Here is a 19,391-nt window from a genome sequence, read left to right on the forward strand (position 1 = left end):
CATCACGTGGATTGGTCATTCACTCTAGGCTGGAGGGGTGAGGTGCCCCAAAACTTACAACAAAAAATTTTTTAAATTATCATTATAAATGATTCCCCCTAATAGTAGAAAGACAGAACCAGTAATTTTAAAAAGAAGCTAAAAATGCAAAAGATGAGAGAAATAAGGGGAAAATGATCATGCTAACAGTTCATTTCCATATCATATTATCTAACAAAGTCCCAGATTTCTCTCAAGAAAGTACCTCAAACCTTTCAACAGAAAGACTTCAAAAACCTGCTTTTTAAGCTTTTAATGACATAACTGACAATGAAACAACCAACCTGCACAAATGCACATTTCCAAATTGACAAAATCTGGGAAAATTGCTCTAAAATTAAAATTGGAAGTAATGGACTAAGAACAAACAAACAAAAAATACCTCTAGTGTTCCTATGGAACATTTGAGGGAGAATTTACTAACAAACTAAAAAGGGGCAAAGTTAATGGTTATAAAAATAAGCTTACTTTACTTACAATATATGTTAATAACTAACGCTTTTAAACTTTAACATGAAGAAAGGGAAGGAAAATATGTATTTCATATTTCCATGTGAGGATGAGATTGTCCTGGAAATGGATGGGGTGATAGTTGCACAACAATGTGAATGTACTTAATGCCACTGAACTGCACACCTAAAAAATGGTTAAAATGGTAAATTTTATGTTATGTATATTTTACTATAATAAAAAATACATATACATATAAAATTTTTAGTATCCCACATAGGAAAAAAAAAAGTGGTCTAGAATTTTCTTCTGGATTTCATCAAATATGGCTTCCCTTCCAGAGTTACCTAATAAGGAATGACTTTCTCGTCTGATTCTCAGGTTTCATCTTTCATCAAGGCCCGATGAGACACTGAGAAGTGCATCCTACAAATACAGTTAACAGAGGCCAAGTCTAGTTCAATGCAAAAGGGCTGCTGCGCTATGACAGACCTATTCCAGATCTGCTGCCATCCACCAAAAGTAAGAGTCTATAGGTACATCAGATATGCTTAAGATCCTAGGGCTTGAACCTCTTTCCTAGCAATAAATATCATTCAAGAATCAAATTAATTTCATCATCAGTTCACCAGTCAAAGTCAGCAGCTTTCTAATATCCTTGGCATTAATCCATTCAGAAGTGAATTTGAAAACTGGCCACTGGATCCTGTTCAATTAAAGTAAACCTAAGGAAATAGTTTTTCCTTAAAATTACTCCAAGTTAAAGACTCTGAAAAGAGAACATATCTGTTGAAAACGTACTATGGAAACACATATTTTACTCTGATAAATCCACTCAGTCACTCAATGAGCATGCATTGTTAAGTTAAAACTGTACTATACAGGTATCAACAATTCCATTCACTCCAATGGCATAAGGCAAAATAATGACACCTAGGTAATTATACTTAAGTCATTTTTCTTCATCAAATTTCTGAGGAAAGGTCACTAACATATATCAAGTTTTGAGATGAAAATTAACTCAATCACTCAATTAAACCAAAAAGGGCCACTCACGTCTTATACAAACAGCCTCCAAACTGGAAAAAGCAGCATTGTATAATAGTTCTATATCTATAAAAATATATCTTTGTGGGATGAGCAGCTCTGCCTGGTAGCTCCCCCCACACCCGGGAAAACAGGACCTCGGATTCCTCGGCCTGGAGCGTGCACACACAGCACGTGTGCAGCTCTGCGGCACGTATCCACACAGCATCTGCACAGATCTCCGGATGAAGGACACCTCTGAAAAGGCAAGTGACCAAAAACTACCCAATTCCAAAAAGGCCTAGGATGTGGATGTGACCCTTGAAGCATAAACAGGATTGTAAAATGTCATAAATTTTTGTAATATCCATTTTGAAAATCTAAATATTGTAAAAAAAATTAATGGAACTTGAGATTTATTAATACTCATTTTGAGCCCTCCATAAATCTGCTGTTTTAAGTAACACACAACAGTTCTTTCAAACACAAACAGAAGTCCCAAATTTATAAATCTACACACAGCCCAAAATGAAAGTGACCCAAGAGAAATACAAGTTCCTCAAACATGGATCAAAGCACACAGATCCTTTAGCTGAGCAGTGAGAAAAACCTCTCAACTTAGGGCACTGGGCAAAAAAGTAATGCAGTTCCCTATGCCAATACATCTAACATTTACATCTCCAAGTCAGACTTCAAAATTTCACATACCCCCCAAAATTTTTTAACGAAGCCACTCTTTTCCTAGGAGAGGACAGGGTTAAAAAAAAAATGAAATGATCATCTTTCTAGTTTGCCTGTCATATTGGTATTTATCCTAGAGAAATAAGTAAGCTCCTATTACATCAAAAGTCTTTTTTTTTAGCTACGCTATGCCCCAAAATATAGAATCCATTGATAAGAAACGGAACTGAAAACTCAGCCCCATTCTATTACACCTGTTTTCTTTAAAATGTGTCTATGCCCAATAAAACTGCCAAATGAGTTTTACATTAAGAGACTTCCTCTACACTGTCTTAAATTTTTTAAATCAGTTCTCAAACCAGAATTAATACTATTTTTATACCAAAATAAAGATGTTATTCTCTCAATTCGAATGAAAGAACATGATATTTAGAGGGTAGGTTCATTAGTAAAAGTGTCTAAGTCTGATTTGGAATATTTCCATATCCACAACACAATTCTGATACTTCTGATACAACATGACATGGGGAAAATGGAACAAGTATAAAAAGCTTTGCCAAAAATTCATTCTTCAATATAGATAAAAAACAAGACCAAAGGAAAATGAGGAATTCGGGTTTCTCATTATAGACACAAGGTAAGAATACGTTGTTTCCTGGAATATACTTAACGATTTTGTGTTAATATGAATGTAAATTTAAGTGATAGCTGTCTTACAGAGTAGTTGCCATTAAAAAAAAATTGTCAAAAGTAAGTACACAGAAATCAGGATCCCCAATGAAAACAATTTTAAGCCAAGCATAATTTCATCTCAGATAACCTAAAAAAACAGAAAGCTGTAGACATATTTGTTATATTTTCTTTGTTTTTTAAAGCATAAGCCTTCTCTATGAACCACAGTTGCCAATTCCACCTCTCCTGACGATGGAGCAGCTGGCTGGCCATACCTCAGCAAATACATCAATTTAAGCCACAAAAATTTCTTTATAAGATTTAAAATATCAGATAGGATAAGATTTCACTGAGAGGGAAAGTGGGAAGTGATATTATGCTATAATGTATCTTATACATATTTTTAAGGTAATCAGGAACCAGCCTGTAACTTCCTGCTTTGTAAGTCAGCTAATCACTTTTCTTTTAATGGTAAATAAGGCCCTTTTTTCTCTTATTACATTGTATTATATTCTATAAAACTAAAGTTAAAGTAGCAATAATAAAATTCAGCACAAATGTGGACATCACAAAATCTTAGTTATGTGAGCAGACCTCAGTATTCCTTTCGAGACTGCTTTATCTGAATACTTTATCTCACAAAAACCCACTAACTGTATCGTAAAATGGCTTATTTCACTTTTTAAAAGACCCTCCCACTACAATATATGCACATGTTTTGCTCCCAATTACAAAAACATTTGCCACCTAATATAAACCATTCCTAAAATCAAAAATGAAACTAAATGTGTTAAAAGCCACAAGAAAATTTCCTCTTTTAACAATGTGATTTAATAGTATTTCATGCCCTGTAGTAATTTAACAGTTTGGACAAATGACTGTTTCTTAGCATAATTATCATAACAAATACTAAATAATACCAGCCTTCCAAAAAGAAAAAAATATAAGAAAGAGACACATTCCACATGTTACACAGTAAGGTACCCAAAAGAAATCGGTGAATCTAGGTCATATGCCCGTCATCTTTCTTCCTCCTGATAAATAAAAAAACTATTCCCAAGGGTCATACTGAGGACATAATGGATTCACTCTCATTCCAAGAAAACAAAATACTTAAAATGATTGGTACCATTAGGAAAAAAAATACCCTAAAGTAATACCGACCTACATCTGCCTCTTTCATCCTTGTTTCTAGTTTACAAAGATGTGAATTTTAAACTGCCCCTTTAAAAGCAAGCTGACAAAGCAAATCTTTTTAAAATTAATTACATAGGTTTATTTCCTAAGGTTTCTCTATGTTTTTACTTCTACAAATCAAAAATTAAAATTAAAATCCCAACCTTCTTATGAAGAATAGTAAAATACATTATCATTAAAAGTAAAACTCCACTAACTAAAGACTAGAAAGGAGTAGACACCAACGTCCTCAGCCTGGGATTCACACAATTATCTGTTAAATTCAGTACTGCTGTTCACTCTGACAAGTCTCTCCTCTAAGACACGGTTATTATTAAAATACACTTCCCTAAAATAAATGAGCTAAGTAAAAATATATACTACAACCACTGTTATTCCTAACAGATTAGATTTTTTTTAAACTTTCATAGCATTAAAATGTCTATGGAAGAAAAATTATCTGGAAGAAACACACCCAGCACAACTTGCATGTAATATAGTTTCCCTAAAACATTGTGTAAGCAGTTCAAATAAGGCTCACATTACCTAATTTAACAAAATAATCAAGGGGGAATAAAAAAAGATTCCTGGGACATTTCTGCATTCTCCACAGCAGAAGCAAATATAAAATGATTTTTAAAATTCCCCAAGAACATTCACTTCTTCCCTTTTAATTAATTGTCCACAAAAATTACTAGTTTCCCCAACTCATGTCTTCTTAAATATAAAGTCAATTCTAACTAAAACACCTCATCCACAAACATCTTAAAATGATCAAATTGTTAAAACACAACTTACTAAAAATATAGCTTTAATCTTGTTATAAAACTAATTAAATATCACTAAAGTATATTTCTGTATATCAGAACCTTGAAATTTTTAATGCTGTAAGTTTTAATTTTACATTAAACTATATGTGCTGACATAATTCAAATTTTTTCATGGTTTAATCCCTAAAAAGTACTTTGATTAAAGTTTTACAAATCCAGAAATTGGTAAAATTCTTGGTTTAACTATTTTTCAATTGCCATATATTCATCTTACAACTAAAGTGCATGACAAATGCAGTGTCCAAGCTAAGACTGTCAAAGAGCTGAATTTTGTAAATGCCCAATACTGGACACCAGCATAAGGTTTGTATGTGTTTAATCCTTTTATTAATAACTATGATTCATGATAATGTAAGCTTTAAATAATATTCAACCTTACATCTGCTTGTAATAGAGCTCAGTTATTATTTGTGGCAAGAATTTTTGTGACTGTACTGCTCAGCACTTCTATTTACATCAGCAGTGCTAAATGCCCAATGGTGAGAGGGGAGCCAATCAGATGGCAGATTAGATGTCAACTCAGAGGCAGCTGTCTGGAGACTATTACAGCCAGTTTACCTCCACAATTCAAATTCCAAACCTTGCAAAGGAGATCAAGTCAGTCTTTAGGCTCAGCCTACGAGCAAGAAACAGCAAGAGTGCAGAACACTTCCTAATAACGCTGCAGGACTTGGGTGACAGGAAATTAAAAATCCAAATAAATCCGATCCCAAAAGATCAATTTTCACTGGTCTATTTCACTGGATGTGCTGAATAAAATGTATGCCTAATCCATGATCAAAATAAGTTCAATTTAACCGGAATGTGTCCCTTTAACATAGCCTATCTGTTGAAGGTGACTCCTTTCAACCAGCCTGCACACCAAATAATGGATTTCCCTATTCTTAGAAATGAATCAATATATTTTAGGATATCTTACCTCCACATCGTTGTAAATGTGGTTATTATTTTTGCTACTAAACACTCAAACTCAAAGCCCGCATCGGGTTATCTCCGAATGGCTGGGCACAACTACGAAAAACCCACTTGGCTGCTACAAAGCTAACCTATTTTTCCTGCCTTCACCTTGTAAGCTAAGAGGGAACGTAGTGTGGCCGGAGGTAGGACAAAGTTCCTCATTCTTTTCCCGGTTCAATCTCATTGTTGGCGCTAACCGAGAAGAGGGGGTCAATATTCCTCCCCAGAACGTACTGGCCGGGAGCGCCTATTTTGTTAAAAAAAAGCTGCCCGAACGGTCCCCCGCGCCCACACGGCTTCCTGGCGGCGCGGTCCCCGACTCCCGCACGCGCCGCTCGGCGCCTGGGGTGGGGTGGCGAGGCGGGTGCTCGGCGACCGGCAATCGCGGCGCCCGTCCCGGGCCTCGCCGAGACCCCCTCCTCAGGCCCCGGGCCCCGCGCCGCGCAGTCCGACCCTGTGCGCTGCCCGGCCTCGGAGGGAGGCAGCCGCGAGTTAAAATGGCTTTGGGCGCGTCGCCCCCGCCTCCCCGGCAGAAGACGCAGAAAAAGTACGCGGAAAGAAAGAAACTAGGGCTCGCGGCGCGCGGCGAGGCCGCCGCGGCGGAAGCAGGCCCGGCCGGCGCGGGGGTTACCTGGGATCTGCCCATGGTCGGGCCGGGGGTGCCGGGGCTCATCGCCGGGTGGCTTCTTTGTTGCGCGGCCGCCCAGGCCGGGCTGGCAGCAGCGTACTGGGCGCCCATGTCCTTGCCCAAGCCCATGCCCGCGGCCGCCTGCTGGCCGCCCGCCGCCGCCCCCGCCGCCGCCGCCGCCGCCGCCGCCTGGGACTGGGGCTGCGACGGCGGCGGCGGCGGCGGCGCGCTGGGGCTGCTGTAGTCAGGGTAGCTGCCGCCGTAGCTCCTCATCATGGGGCTGGGCGAGGTGAGCAGCTGGTTGAGGGTCGGGGTGGCCCCCGACGGGTGCTGGTTCTGCCCGGCGAAGCGCTGGAAGCCCCCTGCCGCCGCGCCGGCGGCCGCCTTGCTGAGGCTCGCGGCCCCGCCGCCCCCGGGGCCCATCATCATGCCGCCGCCCTGCTGCCGGGGGGAGCTCAGCACCCCGTACCCAGAGGACGAGCCCCCATAGCCGCCGCCGCCGCCTCCTGCTGCTGCTGCTGCCGCCGCCGCGGCCGCCGCCGCCACAGCTCCCGCTCCTGCTCCTCCTCCTCCTCCTCCTCCTCCGCTGCCTCCTCCTCCTCCACCTCCTCCTCCTCCTCCACCGCCGCCGCCGCTGCCGCCGCCCGCGCTGGGCCGGCTGTAGCCCGGATAATGGTTGTACTGGCTGTTGGGGTACCCTTCGTGGGAGTTCTGCAGGGGGTCCATGCTGTTGGGGGCTCCGGCGGCGGCTGAGGCGGAGTGCATCATCCCCATCCCGGGGCTTTGTTGTCCGCCATGTTGATCAAAGCAAGGCCCAGCGCGGCCGCCGGGGCCGCCGCTAGCAGGGGCAGCGCTGCCATAGTAATTACTAAACTCCGAGACGGCAGCCGGGCCGCCGCCACTGCCGCCGCCCCCGGGCACGGCGACCGGCGGCTGCTGCGCGCCCAGGGCGCCCAGGCCCGGCTGCTCGTACCGGCCGCCCGCCGGCTCCCCCATCTTGGGCGGCGCGTCGTCCTCGTCGCCCGGCTTGCACAGCAGAGGCTGGCCCGGGGGGTCGGCCTGGCTGCCCGCGGCACTGTCCTTGGCGCCTCCATGTTGCGGCTGCTCCATGTCCTGACTGGGCTGAGCGGTGCCGCCGCCCGCGCCGCCGAGGCTGTTGTTGTTGTTGGAAATGGGATGTTGTTGCTGCTGCTGCTGCTGTTGCTGCTGCTGCTGCTGGAACTGGTTTAGCTGCTGCTGTAGTGCGTGGTGGTGGTGGTGGAGGTGGTGGGCATGGTGGTGGTGGTGGTGGGCATGGTGGTGGTGGTGGTGCTGCTGGTGGGGCGGTGCGGCGGGGGCTTCGCCAACGGTTTTCAGTTTGTGGTTGGGGAGCAGCCCCGTCTCCATGGCCGAGCCCGGGCCCGACGAGGAAGAGGAGGATGCCGCCGCCGCCGCGGAGGAGGAGGACAGCGCGGCGGCGCTTCCACCCTCCTTGAGAGCCGCCTCGGAGCCGCCGCTCTTGGCGCTGTTAGTGCTGCCGGCGGCGGCCGCCGCGCTCGCGTTATGGGCCATGTTCAGTTCGTGACGGGGGTGCAGGGGGTGGTGGTGCACATTATTCAAGCCGCTGCCGTCGCCGCCGCCCCCCAGCATGGGTCCCGGTGCCGCCGCCGCCGCGCCGCGCGCCCCCGCCTCCAGGTCCCGGGCCCCGGGCGCCGGCCGCGGCCCCGGGGGCGCCCGCCGCTCGCCGCTGCCCGCCCGCGCCCGCGCCGCCGCCGCCGCCGCCGCCGCTGCTGCTGCCCGCGCGGCCATGATCGCCGCGGCGTGGCGAGGCCGGGCGGGGGGCGGGGGGAGACAATAAAACCCACTTTTTAGTCGGCGGCCCCTCCTGTGCGCATCCACACGCCCCGACGGGAATCGAGCGAGCCCCCTCCCCCTCCACAGGCCCCGCCGGAGCCGAACCGGGAGTCACGCCTTACGGTCTGGGCCTGCTCCCGCTGTGTGATTTCATGGTGAAAGTTTTTAGTTCAGGTTTAAATGAAACTTTTCTCTTTTCCTCTCTAACCCGGATATGGGTAAATACACGACTGACTGAGCCTATCGGGCCCAGCATGGCATGAGAGGGAGCCGAGCGAGCCCGAGCAACTATTATCCACTTCTCTCTGATTACTCGTGTGCACTCGCAAAACGCGGACTGGACTCAGCCCGGGCCGCCGCCCGCCGGGCCGTGCGCCCGCCCGCCCGCCGGGGCGCAGCCTCGCGGGCACCGGCGGCCCCGGGCCGGGGGCTCGGGCCGCTCCGCAGGCGCCCGGAGCGCGGCGGCGTGGGGCGACGGGAGGCTGCACTTTCCCCTCGTGCCTCCGTCTCCTTGCCAACCGGGCGTTCGCGTGTTTGTTTTCACGTCTAAAAGGAACGATACAAAGGTGGAAAACGAGTCTGACGAGCAAACAAAAGAGGGAGAAAGGCAGGGGAACAAAGTTGTCTGTTGGCCTCAAAGGTTACGAAGCCGACGGAGAAAAAAATATTTGGGCAATCCGTGCAAAAGCACTGCCTCTCCCCAGAGTTATGTAATTTTTCAGAAGGTTAGCCTCTCTGCCTTGATTTCGGGCCATCGGCGTAATTCCCACAACTTCTTCAAACTGCAAAATTAGGAAGGAGTTGAAGTGAGTCTTAGTCGCATTCCCGGAGCGCCCTGTATACAGCAGGTATTCAATAAATGCTTACGATTGACTGCACCTGCTCCCAAGATAACGTTGATACAACTTTTTTTTAAGTCATCTTATATTTGTACGTAGGTTTATCAGTGAAAACAAAGTATTTCCAAAGGGGCATTTTCCTTACTATGCACTTGTCTGTCCTGTCTCTGAAGGCAAAGTCCTCAATTATGTAGAGCGGTGTATTATGCTCCCAACAACTTGCACGTGGAAATTTCACTATTTGTGCCATTAATAGTGAAGGCTACGGTTTATCTCACATTGTCATAAATCTATGACTCCTTTCATCATGTTTCAGAGGTTATGTGCACAATTAACCCTCTTGATATGAGTTCATTTCTAAGTAATGTGAGACAAAACTAAAAGAAATACATGTTGTATGTAATAAACATAAGACCAATAATGATATAAATCCATCAACTCTAGTCTTAGAGCAAAAACGGTTCATGATTTAAAAAAAAAACTATTGTTTTATCACTTCATGATGTTTCAAATGTTTTTATCATTGTGAATTTGTCACTTAGTAACATCTCGAATATCTTCAAAAGCAAGACTTCTTAACCCAGACAATGGCTCAGTTGTACTAGTGTGGACTCAGTTTTCATGGAGAGAAAGCATTTGAAACCAGATCTTTCAAGAGGTCATGCTAGCTGAAATAATATGTATGATTTTGATAGAAGGTAGTTTTCTAAAATCATCTTGTTCTTCAGCTTTCCATAAAGACTATTTTAGTTTATTTCATCTGCGGTGGTTATTTTTGTTTGACCAAGTGTAGATATGTTACATGACCAAATAGAAAGCGATAGATGTGAAAAACTGGTGACTAATTGGGGGGGAGAGGAATCAGGTGCACACCCAGGAGTCATTATAGAGTGCAGAAACAACAAATTGCAATTCTATGCAAACAACTGGAAAACAGGAGTTATACCATCATGTGTAAGAGAGAATAACAGAACTGTAAGGTGAATTCATGCCAAATCATTCATTGGTTATTGCCAAGAGAATACTACATCTTTGTTAGTGTGTCTCTTTGACATTTTCTCCTGGATTTTCTCCCTTTATATATTCAAATACATACTAATTATATACATTACACCACATAAGTTGAATTTTTAAAGTTTTTCATGTGCAAATATAAATATATCTGTTTTGTGTATATGTGTATATATGTATATTCTAAAATCAATTACATATTTATGCTTTTAGACATTTATAGTCAAACTAAATATATACATAAAATTATAAAAAGGCATTTTTTCAAATTGATGAAATATATCAAAGTCAATTCGTTCAAGTGTAGCCATATTTTGTGGTTTATTTTCACAACTAATCCTAAAAGGGAAAATGAGTCACCAAGTTCAGCTCTGGCCCTTTTCTTTAAAATATTTTCTCATATAGAAAAATCGTGAAACTAAAATATATATATATATATGTGTATATATGTATATATAAATACATACATATGTATATAAGTCGAAATATCTTTTAATTTCATTTGCTTCAGCAAGTCAACTAGAAGATTGGAACCAAGAGGCTATGAAATAGAGGCCCCCAGCACAATGAAATCAGTCTGCTATAAAAGGCGACACATGCCAGTTTCTCCTCCCCAATGGCAGATGCCACACCCTAAAGCAGACAGAAGGCACTGCAGTCTGTAAGAAGCACAACACAAAGCCAGCAGGACTTGGTTTTGTCTCTTAAACCACAGAGGATGCTAAAATACCTTTTTAAAAGCATCTTGCCGAAGATTAGTCGTGGGCTCCTATTTATTGGAATTAGGCTTCTCAGACACACCTTCTCAGGAAACAAAATAAAAGCCTCTCACAGTTTCATTGAAAAATCCAGGACTTAATATAAACAAAATCGCAACTGTCAGGAGTCTGTTAAAAAGTGACGAAATAGGTTCACATTTCACAAAAGCACAATTTGAACCATGGATTATCATTTCTATTGTGTCAGTTGCCTCAGTTACCCTATTTGGCAATTCTACAGTATTTTTTTATGTAAAGTAAAGTAATAGAAATCACCGTGTTCATTTTCCCTAATGAATCCCGTATTTTTACACCACTTGCCTAAATTTCAAACCATAATGATAACTTTAATAAGTTACTCTAGCCACAAAGGAGCCACGGAGGTGAAGGCCCAAAAGCTTCTGAGTGACCTGGCTGTGCCTGCAGCAGACCCTCCCTCCACCCACAGGTTGCCCAACACCCTTGTGTTTAGCCAGAGGATTATCCATTACTTTGTTAAACATCACTTTTTCGCTACAAAAACAGAGTTGTTCAGGGGTTTTGTTTTGTTTTGTTGCTATATGAAAAATTAATATTCAAATACTGCTCCTTTTGAATAAGTTTTAGGATACTGAATAAAAGGCTCTTCAAACTTGCCCACTTAAAGAGGATGGAGCCAGATGGTACTTAGACTGCCGAGGTTCTGTTCTTTCTGCCTCATCGTAGCCCATCATACTGTTTGCTTTCAGATTAGTCCTCTTTTACTGTTCTGGTTATTTATTCAGCAAGTAAAACTATCACGATTCACTACCCATCATATTTCTCCATATTCTTTACATAATTTGGAAGCAATTTACAATAAAGCCCTGTCAAGGTTTTACAAATAAGAACTATTAAAGAATAAGGCTTTGGATACTTGCTTTCCTTTTAGATTTATGAGAAATGCGATGAATGGAGCTAATGGGATTTCCCTACTGATCTTGGTCAGGGACTTTAAAAAGCACTAAACAATTGTCCTTTTCACTTCTCCGATTTAGATGTTAGCAGGGAATAACTGAGTAAATGCAAGATATGTGATATAGCATTTGATTTGAAACAACTATGCAAATTTAATAGTAACCCATAAGTTTAGGATGCAAAACAATTAGGCAGGATTTGAAAAAAAAACCTAGGCAAGAGATAATTTAAATTTGGGGACTGTGACTAACAGTAGCACTATTCTATTTACTAAGAATATAGTGGGGATAATAAATCTGGATGGGGATCAACTACACTTTTTTTTTTTTTTGACAAATTTATCTAGAATCTATTTTGTGACATGCCCTGAGAATAAAAAGATGAATATTACCTTCATCCTGTCCTCAACAGGGGAGATAAACTATTACCTAAACTTACTCAGGGCTGCCCTGAAACGTCATGGAGGATTTGGCCAGCAAAGAAGCAAGTTCAGACTTCTCCACCTAACAGCATTCCCTGCAGCTCTGCCTTGCTGGCTGCCATCGGCTGGGCACCTTGCCCTAATTCTCCATCTGGCACAGTTCTGACATGACGCTGGGAACTCACCAATATTGGAGCTAGAATCCCAGAACCCTAAGTCAAGTATCCCTTTAGGCTACTACAGTTTCTCTCCAAAGTCCCTAGAAACATAGTAACAGCAGTGAAATAAATTACATTTATTTCCTTAATACATTTTGGAACATTGTACTTTGTATCTTATACTGGACTGTCCACATTTTGAGTGATGTGTAATAAAAATTTTTAGAAATTTTAGAAATTTTTAACTTTTAGACAAATGTGTGTTCAATGGCATTTCTTTCACTTTATTCCCTGTATTGTCCTCATTCATTCCGCCATCAGCAGAATCACTTATTGAGCACCAACTGGTGCCTTTTAATAGTATCGCCTATGATCACATCATGTCACATAATCATCTATATGGCTTCTGTCACTGATAACCTGCTGCTTGAATAAAGGCACTTTATTGATAACACCACTCTAGTTCCTTGTAAATAAATACCTAGGAAATAAATGTATTTGAGGTCGTTTTGTAATAATCAAGAATATATGCAGTAGTCATTTAGAGAGCTAATCACCTCAATTTTCTGGGAAGATTTTTAGTGGGATATTTGAGGGCCTTCTGGGTGTTTGTCGTATGTGATTAATTGCTTCATAGTACACATAAACTTCTAAAATAAAACTACTTTTGAAGCACAATAAATTTCAAACAAATAACTCAGGAGCATTAATGTAGCACATTTGTGATATTTATTTCACCCTGCTTATCTTCAATTGCTTTGTCCCTAATTCATTAAGAGCATCAGTAGGCGCCTTTAAGGGTAAATTACTGACAGTCATCTGTTCTGCTAAGGTCCAAAGGACTGGGTTATATGCTTTTCTTACACAAAATGACATAATTTCATTGGGGGATTTGCTTATCAATGCATTCCTCTAAAAATGCCCAAGTGGTTAAGCATAAATATTTTTTATCTCCCTAACTTCAAGTTAGGGAGATAAAAAAGGAAATTTCCACATTGTAATATGTTACTATAGGACTTAAAATTCAGCAGTCTATGCCTGGCATCTTCTCTAACTCTCAGACATCTCCTTTCAGGCTGTACTTCTCTCTGTGGTGCTGATGACCTGCTTTCTCCGGGACCATGTGGGTTAAAGGTTTCCCACCCAAAGACTAGTCCACAAGGAGCAGCTGGGAAGACAGCTTCTTGGTTCAACCCCATTCATTCATTCATTCATTCATTCTTCAAAGAATTGCGGAGGCCTGCCTACCCTGCACCGCCAGGGGCTAGGCTCTGCGGCCCCTGCAGTGGGGAAAAAAAAAAAAAAAGCTTCCCGCACTGTCTACCAGCTCGACGTTAATCAGATGATCCCACTAATAAATGTATAATTGCACAGAGATAACGTGCTCTGAAGGAAAGATGCGGGGTTCTAGGAGGGAAATAAACGAAGACGCTGACGTAGACTGGGGCCTGAGGGAAGGCTTCCCGGAGGAAATGGGGCTGAAAACCGAAAAGTGAGAATCAACCAGGGAAAGAAGGGAAAGGGCGTCCCAGACGGCAGGAGGCCAGCGGGGCTGGAGAGCAGAGAGGGGCAGGCGCGCCGGCGAGGCGGGGGCCACACGCTGGGCCCGCAGCCCAGTTCACTCAGGGCTGGTCCTCCAACAGCAGCGCGGAGCAACTGCAGCATTTAAGCAGGGAGCGGACGCGGGCGGGGCCGGCTTGTCCCGGGACCCACTGGCTGCTGGGAAGAGAGGCGGAGCCCGAGGAAGGGAGTGGGAGTGGAGGCTGGTCCCAGGAGTCCAGGCTCCAGCCGCTCGGCCCGAGGCCTGGCCACCTTCATTTGTTGAGGCTGCCAGTATACGATGATATTGAGGAATAATAAAAGAGGATCATAAAAATGAGTTTAATGTTTACAGGTTTTTAAAACATATTCGGCCTCAAAAATAGAAGGCAATGAAAAAAAAAATAGAAGGCAATGCAAGTGTGATTTTCACAGAATAGCTCTAAGATGTATTTATTTTTTTTAATTAATTCACAGTGCCTCACAGGCTGTGTGGTCTGTTAATAGATCACAAGTTTAAAATAATAATAAGAAGAAGATGAACACCTTTTCCTCTAGTTATTGTATCTCCAGGACTAAACTGTAACCTTTCTTGGCAACCACACCAAAGTCTACATTTGAGACTCTGTACATGGCTCTCCCACTCCTTCCTGATCCGAACCAATGACAAAGCAGCTGGAAATTCCAGCTTTTATCCCTACCATCCTGGCCACTGACCCATCCATCTATCCTACCCAGTTCTCTCTACACTGCTCCCCACCACCACCGCTGCCCTGATAAGCCAACTCTGTTCGTAGTAGAATCTCAGCCCTAAAAACAACTTAGAAGTTTTAAGAAGCTGAGGGAAACTCCTCAAATCCATACAGTGTAAATATTTCGTGACGTGAGAGCCTTCTCTCTCTTATCTAGGAATTTGTAAGGTTGAGATGATCCATGGAAAACTCTTGGAAACAAATAAACCAAATGAGTCAAGACACCCAACCCATAGATTCCAATTTGCCTCCCTTCCCAGAACCTCCTGTTTGCACAGTGCCAGGGAGTGTCATGCTGGTTGTCACTGATTAAAGGACACCTCTCTCCAGTGTGGCTGCTTATCTTCTGGAGTTATGCATTGTGACTGCCCTGCTCCTCCATTTGTGAGAGGCCAGAGCTGTCATTTGCAGTCCCTGAAAGGGAACATGGAAAGAAAGCAGAAGCCCATGTTGGGAAATGACCAGGCCTGGGCAGTATCCTCGTTTTGTGTCATGACTTGGCTTTCTGCCACCTTTCCACAGGTGTAAACCTTGGGGCAAGCCACCTTGGGGCAAGCCACCTTGGGTATCTGGAGGAAGAAAAGGAGCGGCCAGCCCTGGGAGGCAGTATTTGGAGCACCCCACACGCACTGCCTTCATCTCACCCACCTCCCTATTTAGGGGTAGGGCATAAGTCTAGAGAAGGGAAAACCTCAAGCAGAAATAGTTGTACTTAATCAATAAACCATGCTACCTCTGGGCTGCTTTGAGTTTTATAACTATTAGGACAACATTTATTGTGTTTATCCTGTGCCCAGCACTTTGCATACATACAGCAGAGATGCAAGTTGCCTAACCTAGCATCTGTTCTCCTCACCTTTAGTAAGAGAAACCCCGATTTTTAACTGGGCACATGACCACCCATATAAAAAACAAGTTTACATTTCCCAGATCCCTTGGAGGTAGGTGTGGCCATGTGTTTAAGGAGAGCTGTGGTGCTGGCTTAGTTACTGTCTGCCTCTGAACTTGGTCTATGAGAGAGAAAAATAAACCTCTGTTTAAGCTACTAACTTTTTTTTTTTTTGGCTTGGTTTGGTGTTTGTTTGGGATTTTTTTCTTTTTTCTTTTTTCTTTTTTTCAGTAGGAAACAAAATCTAAACCTAACTGATACAGTGCATTATGATTTCTCATATAATCCTCACAACAGCTCTGAGAGTTCAGTAAACCTCTCAAGCCTTGATTTCCTTGTGAAATGACAGTACCTATGCCCCTGTGCTTCTGAGGATCAGATGAGTGAATCCCTGCAAAGCTCCAAGCACAGTGCCTGGCACTGGGATGGGTTTGATACCATTATTTATTTTATCAAGGACCTTACATCTCTCCAGCTGGATTATCAATTCCTTAAGGACAAAGTCCCTATCTTCAATTTCTCTTCCATCTTCCACAATGCTCAGAACAGTCCTGGACCCACAGTGGGCTCTTAGCCCTTAATTGTTGAGAGAACTTTGTGGCTGAACACAAATGTGCAAATAAAATGATTTACATGCATTTTCAAATTACTTGTTCCTTTCAGTGCAGAGAACCCAGGTAGCTTAAGCAGCAATAACTTTTTATGTGGTTATGCTTTAAAAATAAAGACAGGATTCCCTACTTCATTTTGTATTTGCTTCAAGGTGTAGGAAATTTTTCTGAAAAGGACAGGTCTACCTGTTTGTCTGACTTTCCATCTTCTCTAGGTAGGACTCTGTTATTCTTGTAGGCTAAAGGAACATTGTGTGGGCATGAGATTTGTCACTGGAGAGAGTGTTACAGAGTTGCTTTCAACATGTTAATGCTGGAGCGAGTCTTGGACTGCACTAGTTTAGCGTGGCACTTGTTTATAAACATAATTATTAGTGCCGATTCTATGAGATTGGTTTCCCACTGACCCCAACAGAAACAATGCAAATACTCGCTCTTTTCTAAAGCATAGTAAAACTCCTGTGGTTTTTGAAACCAGACCAAGAACACATGTAGAAAAGCCCGTGGATTATTTTAAGTGAACTTCTTTTTTTTTAATCTCATTAACTTTTCACCATATGCTGTTTATTTTTTATATCCTGCATAGGCTGAAAATGAAAAGAGACCAGGCCACTATTTTCATTCGGGGCACATCATTACAAGGATGACATACACAAATTCTGGGGAGTTCAGAGAAAAACAAAGATGAGTAAGGGCACATTTTAATATGACTTATTGGAAAAGATCCTTAAGACTCTATATGTTCGTTAACTGAGCAACCCAGGAGGCAGGCAGGAAAACTGCTTCCCACCACATGAAAAGAGTGCTACCTCGGGGGACTTCCTGATCTGTAGAAAGAAGCTGGATTCACATCCCAATTCCACATTTATGGGCTGTGCATGTTTGGCAATTTACTTAACCTTGTGCAGCAGAGTGTATGTGAAACACTAAATATCTACTTTGCAAGATTTTTTTTTTTGCTAAGAATTAAATGAGAGAGTATATGTAAAGCATTTAACATATTGCCTGGAATTAAACAGGTAAGTAGGGAGTGTGTGTGTGTGTATTTTAATTTCTAAATAGAATAGATGTCTGGCACGCTATTTCAGGAAAACAGTATACTCCACTCAACCCCAAACATTTCTCCTGTTACCTAATTAAAATTTCTCCATTAAAGATTTATGGATGTGTTCCTTTCTCTAAAGGCTCTGAGCCCTGTCAAAATAAAAATATGCTTCTAATGAGTAATACCTTCAGCTTTTATCAGTCATTCATACCTTATGACGACTATATATCGGATCCGTTCCTGAAAGGCTACTCTGATGCAGAAGAAGAGGTGAGAAGGAAGGTAAAAGGAAGGTAAGGGTGTGAGGGGGAAGATGAGAGGAAGCAGGAGGGTCTGAGGTGGACCAGGAGGCGGCAGCAGTGGGGACAGACACTGCTGATTGCAGAGTTCTGTTACCCTCAGAAACAGCCCTACGTATCAATGGGCTGAAAGTATGAAAAGGAAAGCATATCTAAATACTGAAGAAGTTTTCTTCCCATCCTGAGTTCAGGCTTGTGGATCCTCAACCCCCTTCCTAAAGGCTGGAGTCCCAGGACTTGTCATTGCTCTGTTTCGGTTGATCCTTGGTAGATCAATGTGGGTACTGACGGGGAGAGGGAGGGACCCTGCACCCTGGAAACCACAGGGTGTGTTTCCAGGCCCAAGTTCACACCACGATTCTGAGGCTAGAGAGGACAGTGGATGATGTGAACACTTTTGTTCTGGAGGATCATGAAGCCCAGTGCATTGGCCACAATACAAAAGAGCCGGGTGTTAAAGCCAGAGGGAGGGGAGAAGAGAAGGGGACTCCTGGCTGAGGCTTCTGGAACCCCTGCCCTGCTGAGGGGACCATGTGGGTCTGGCTGCAGTGGCAAGGATGGGTGGGTGCAAGGAGTTGAGATTTTGCCTCATCCAGGGTGGGAGCTGTGGAAAAGAAGACAAAGAAGGAAGAGAAAAACTGTGAGGGAAGGGAAGGGGGGAGAAAAGGAGGGATGGATGGGAAAAGAACAACAGACAGAGACTTCTGGAGACCAGACTGCTGTTACTAGAACTCTCACCCAGTCTGGAAAAAACAGTGTTGCATATTGCAATTTATCATTTGATACATTTATCATTAACTGGGCTAGACCATCTTACTACGTGAGATAATTCATTAAAAAATTTAGGTTCAAGGTTAAAACTTTAGAATAACCTTTCTTGCTGAACTTCCATGACTAAATTCCCTGAAAGTTGGTCCACCCGCCTCTGCCTCCATTTTATTTCATAATCCCTGGTGTATTCTGATTTCTGGAAAAGTGTCATCTCCAATTTCTAATTTCTTCCAGGAAAAACCATTTATCTTTTACTGTCTTTCCTAAGTTTCAGTCTTTGGAAATATATATTGGAACCTGAAGCATGGTGTTCTGTGATTTTCATTCTACTCCTGCTTGTTAAAGTTGGGGGAGATCTATTTAGATCATCTAAGTTCTTCTAAGTGCCAACTAGGAATGAAAAGACTCGAGAGTGTGGTGGGATGGGAGTTTCAAGGACGTAAGACAGGGTCTTTGACGGGAGAGAAGCACATACTGGCAGAGACTCCAACGTCCAGACCTACAAAAGGAGACAAATGAAGTAGTTGGTGGCCACTCTGATGACTCTGTAGGTCTATAGAGAGTTGTTTCTCTCTCCTTCTGCCTCCCTGAGACCATCCTAGCCCAAAGCGTCTACGCTGTCTCCTTTTCCTTCACCAGTTTCTTTTCCTCTTAGCTGCCAGTGCCCAACCCTGAGGGTGCACCTGCTCCTTTTCTGTCAGACCAGCCAGCTGACCATGGTGACCCTGGTCAGGAAAGCAGCGTCTCTGCCTCGATACCTTTCTTCTGGTTCCTCTCTCTGTGCACTTCATTCCACTGACTGTCCAGCCACCAGACTCTGGCTCACTACTCACCGCCCCGAGATGTCGTCACTGATAAATTACCTTTGTAATCACTTGCCCTACCAGACTTTCTCATACCTCTTTGCCTTTACATCTGCTACTTTCTATTCTCTTTCCCACTGCTTGGTCAAGAGCTACTGTCTTTCAAAGTTCAGCCCAATGTCCCTCCCTTTGTGAAGCCCTCCTGATCACAGTTCCCACATACCAAGTGGAACAGTCACCTGTAAGCTATGCAACCAACTTGTGGAT

At 43.4% G+C, this 19,391-nt stretch overlaps 1 protein-coding gene and 1 long non-coding RNA gene across 10 annotated transcripts in view; both read right to left on the reverse strand.

Moving 5' to 3' along the window:
* The window catches only part of ARID1B (AT-rich interaction domain 1B), a 378,713-nt gene extending 370,334 nt beyond the window's left edge, over positions 1-8,379 (reverse strand). For 3 of the 8 annotated variants that reach the window (XM_074368091.1, XM_074368095.1, XM_074368089.1), the window contains exon 1: positions 6,463-8,378. In XM_074368091.1, the coding sequence (XP_074224192.1) occupies positions 6,463-8,247 (1,785 nt within the window). In that variant the 5' untranslated portion in view covers positions 8,248-8,378. Of the gene's footprint in view, positions 1-6,462 lie in introns of all 8 variants that reach the window. The other 5 variants (XM_074368096.1, XM_074368090.1, XM_074368092.1 and 2 more) reach the window with 3 other exon arrangements.
* A 3,537-nt stretch (positions 8,380-11,916) lies between these two features.
* The window catches only part of LOC123619820 (uncharacterized), a 40,355-nt gene continuing 32,880 nt past the window's right edge, over positions 11,917-19,391 (reverse strand). For both annotated transcript variants that reach the window (XR_006728553.2, XR_012508525.1), the window contains exon 5: positions 11,917-18,820. This is a non-coding gene — a long non-coding RNA (uncharacterized LOC123619820). The remainder of the gene's footprint in view (positions 18,821-19,391) is intronic.

Source organism: Camelus bactrianus, chromosome 8 (genome assembly GCF_048773025.1).
Source record: "Camelus bactrianus isolate YW-2024 breed Bactrian camel chromosome 8, ASM4877302v1, whole genome shotgun sequence".
Lineage (NCBI taxonomy): Eukaryota > Metazoa > Chordata > Mammalia > Artiodactyla > Camelidae > Camelus > Camelus bactrianus.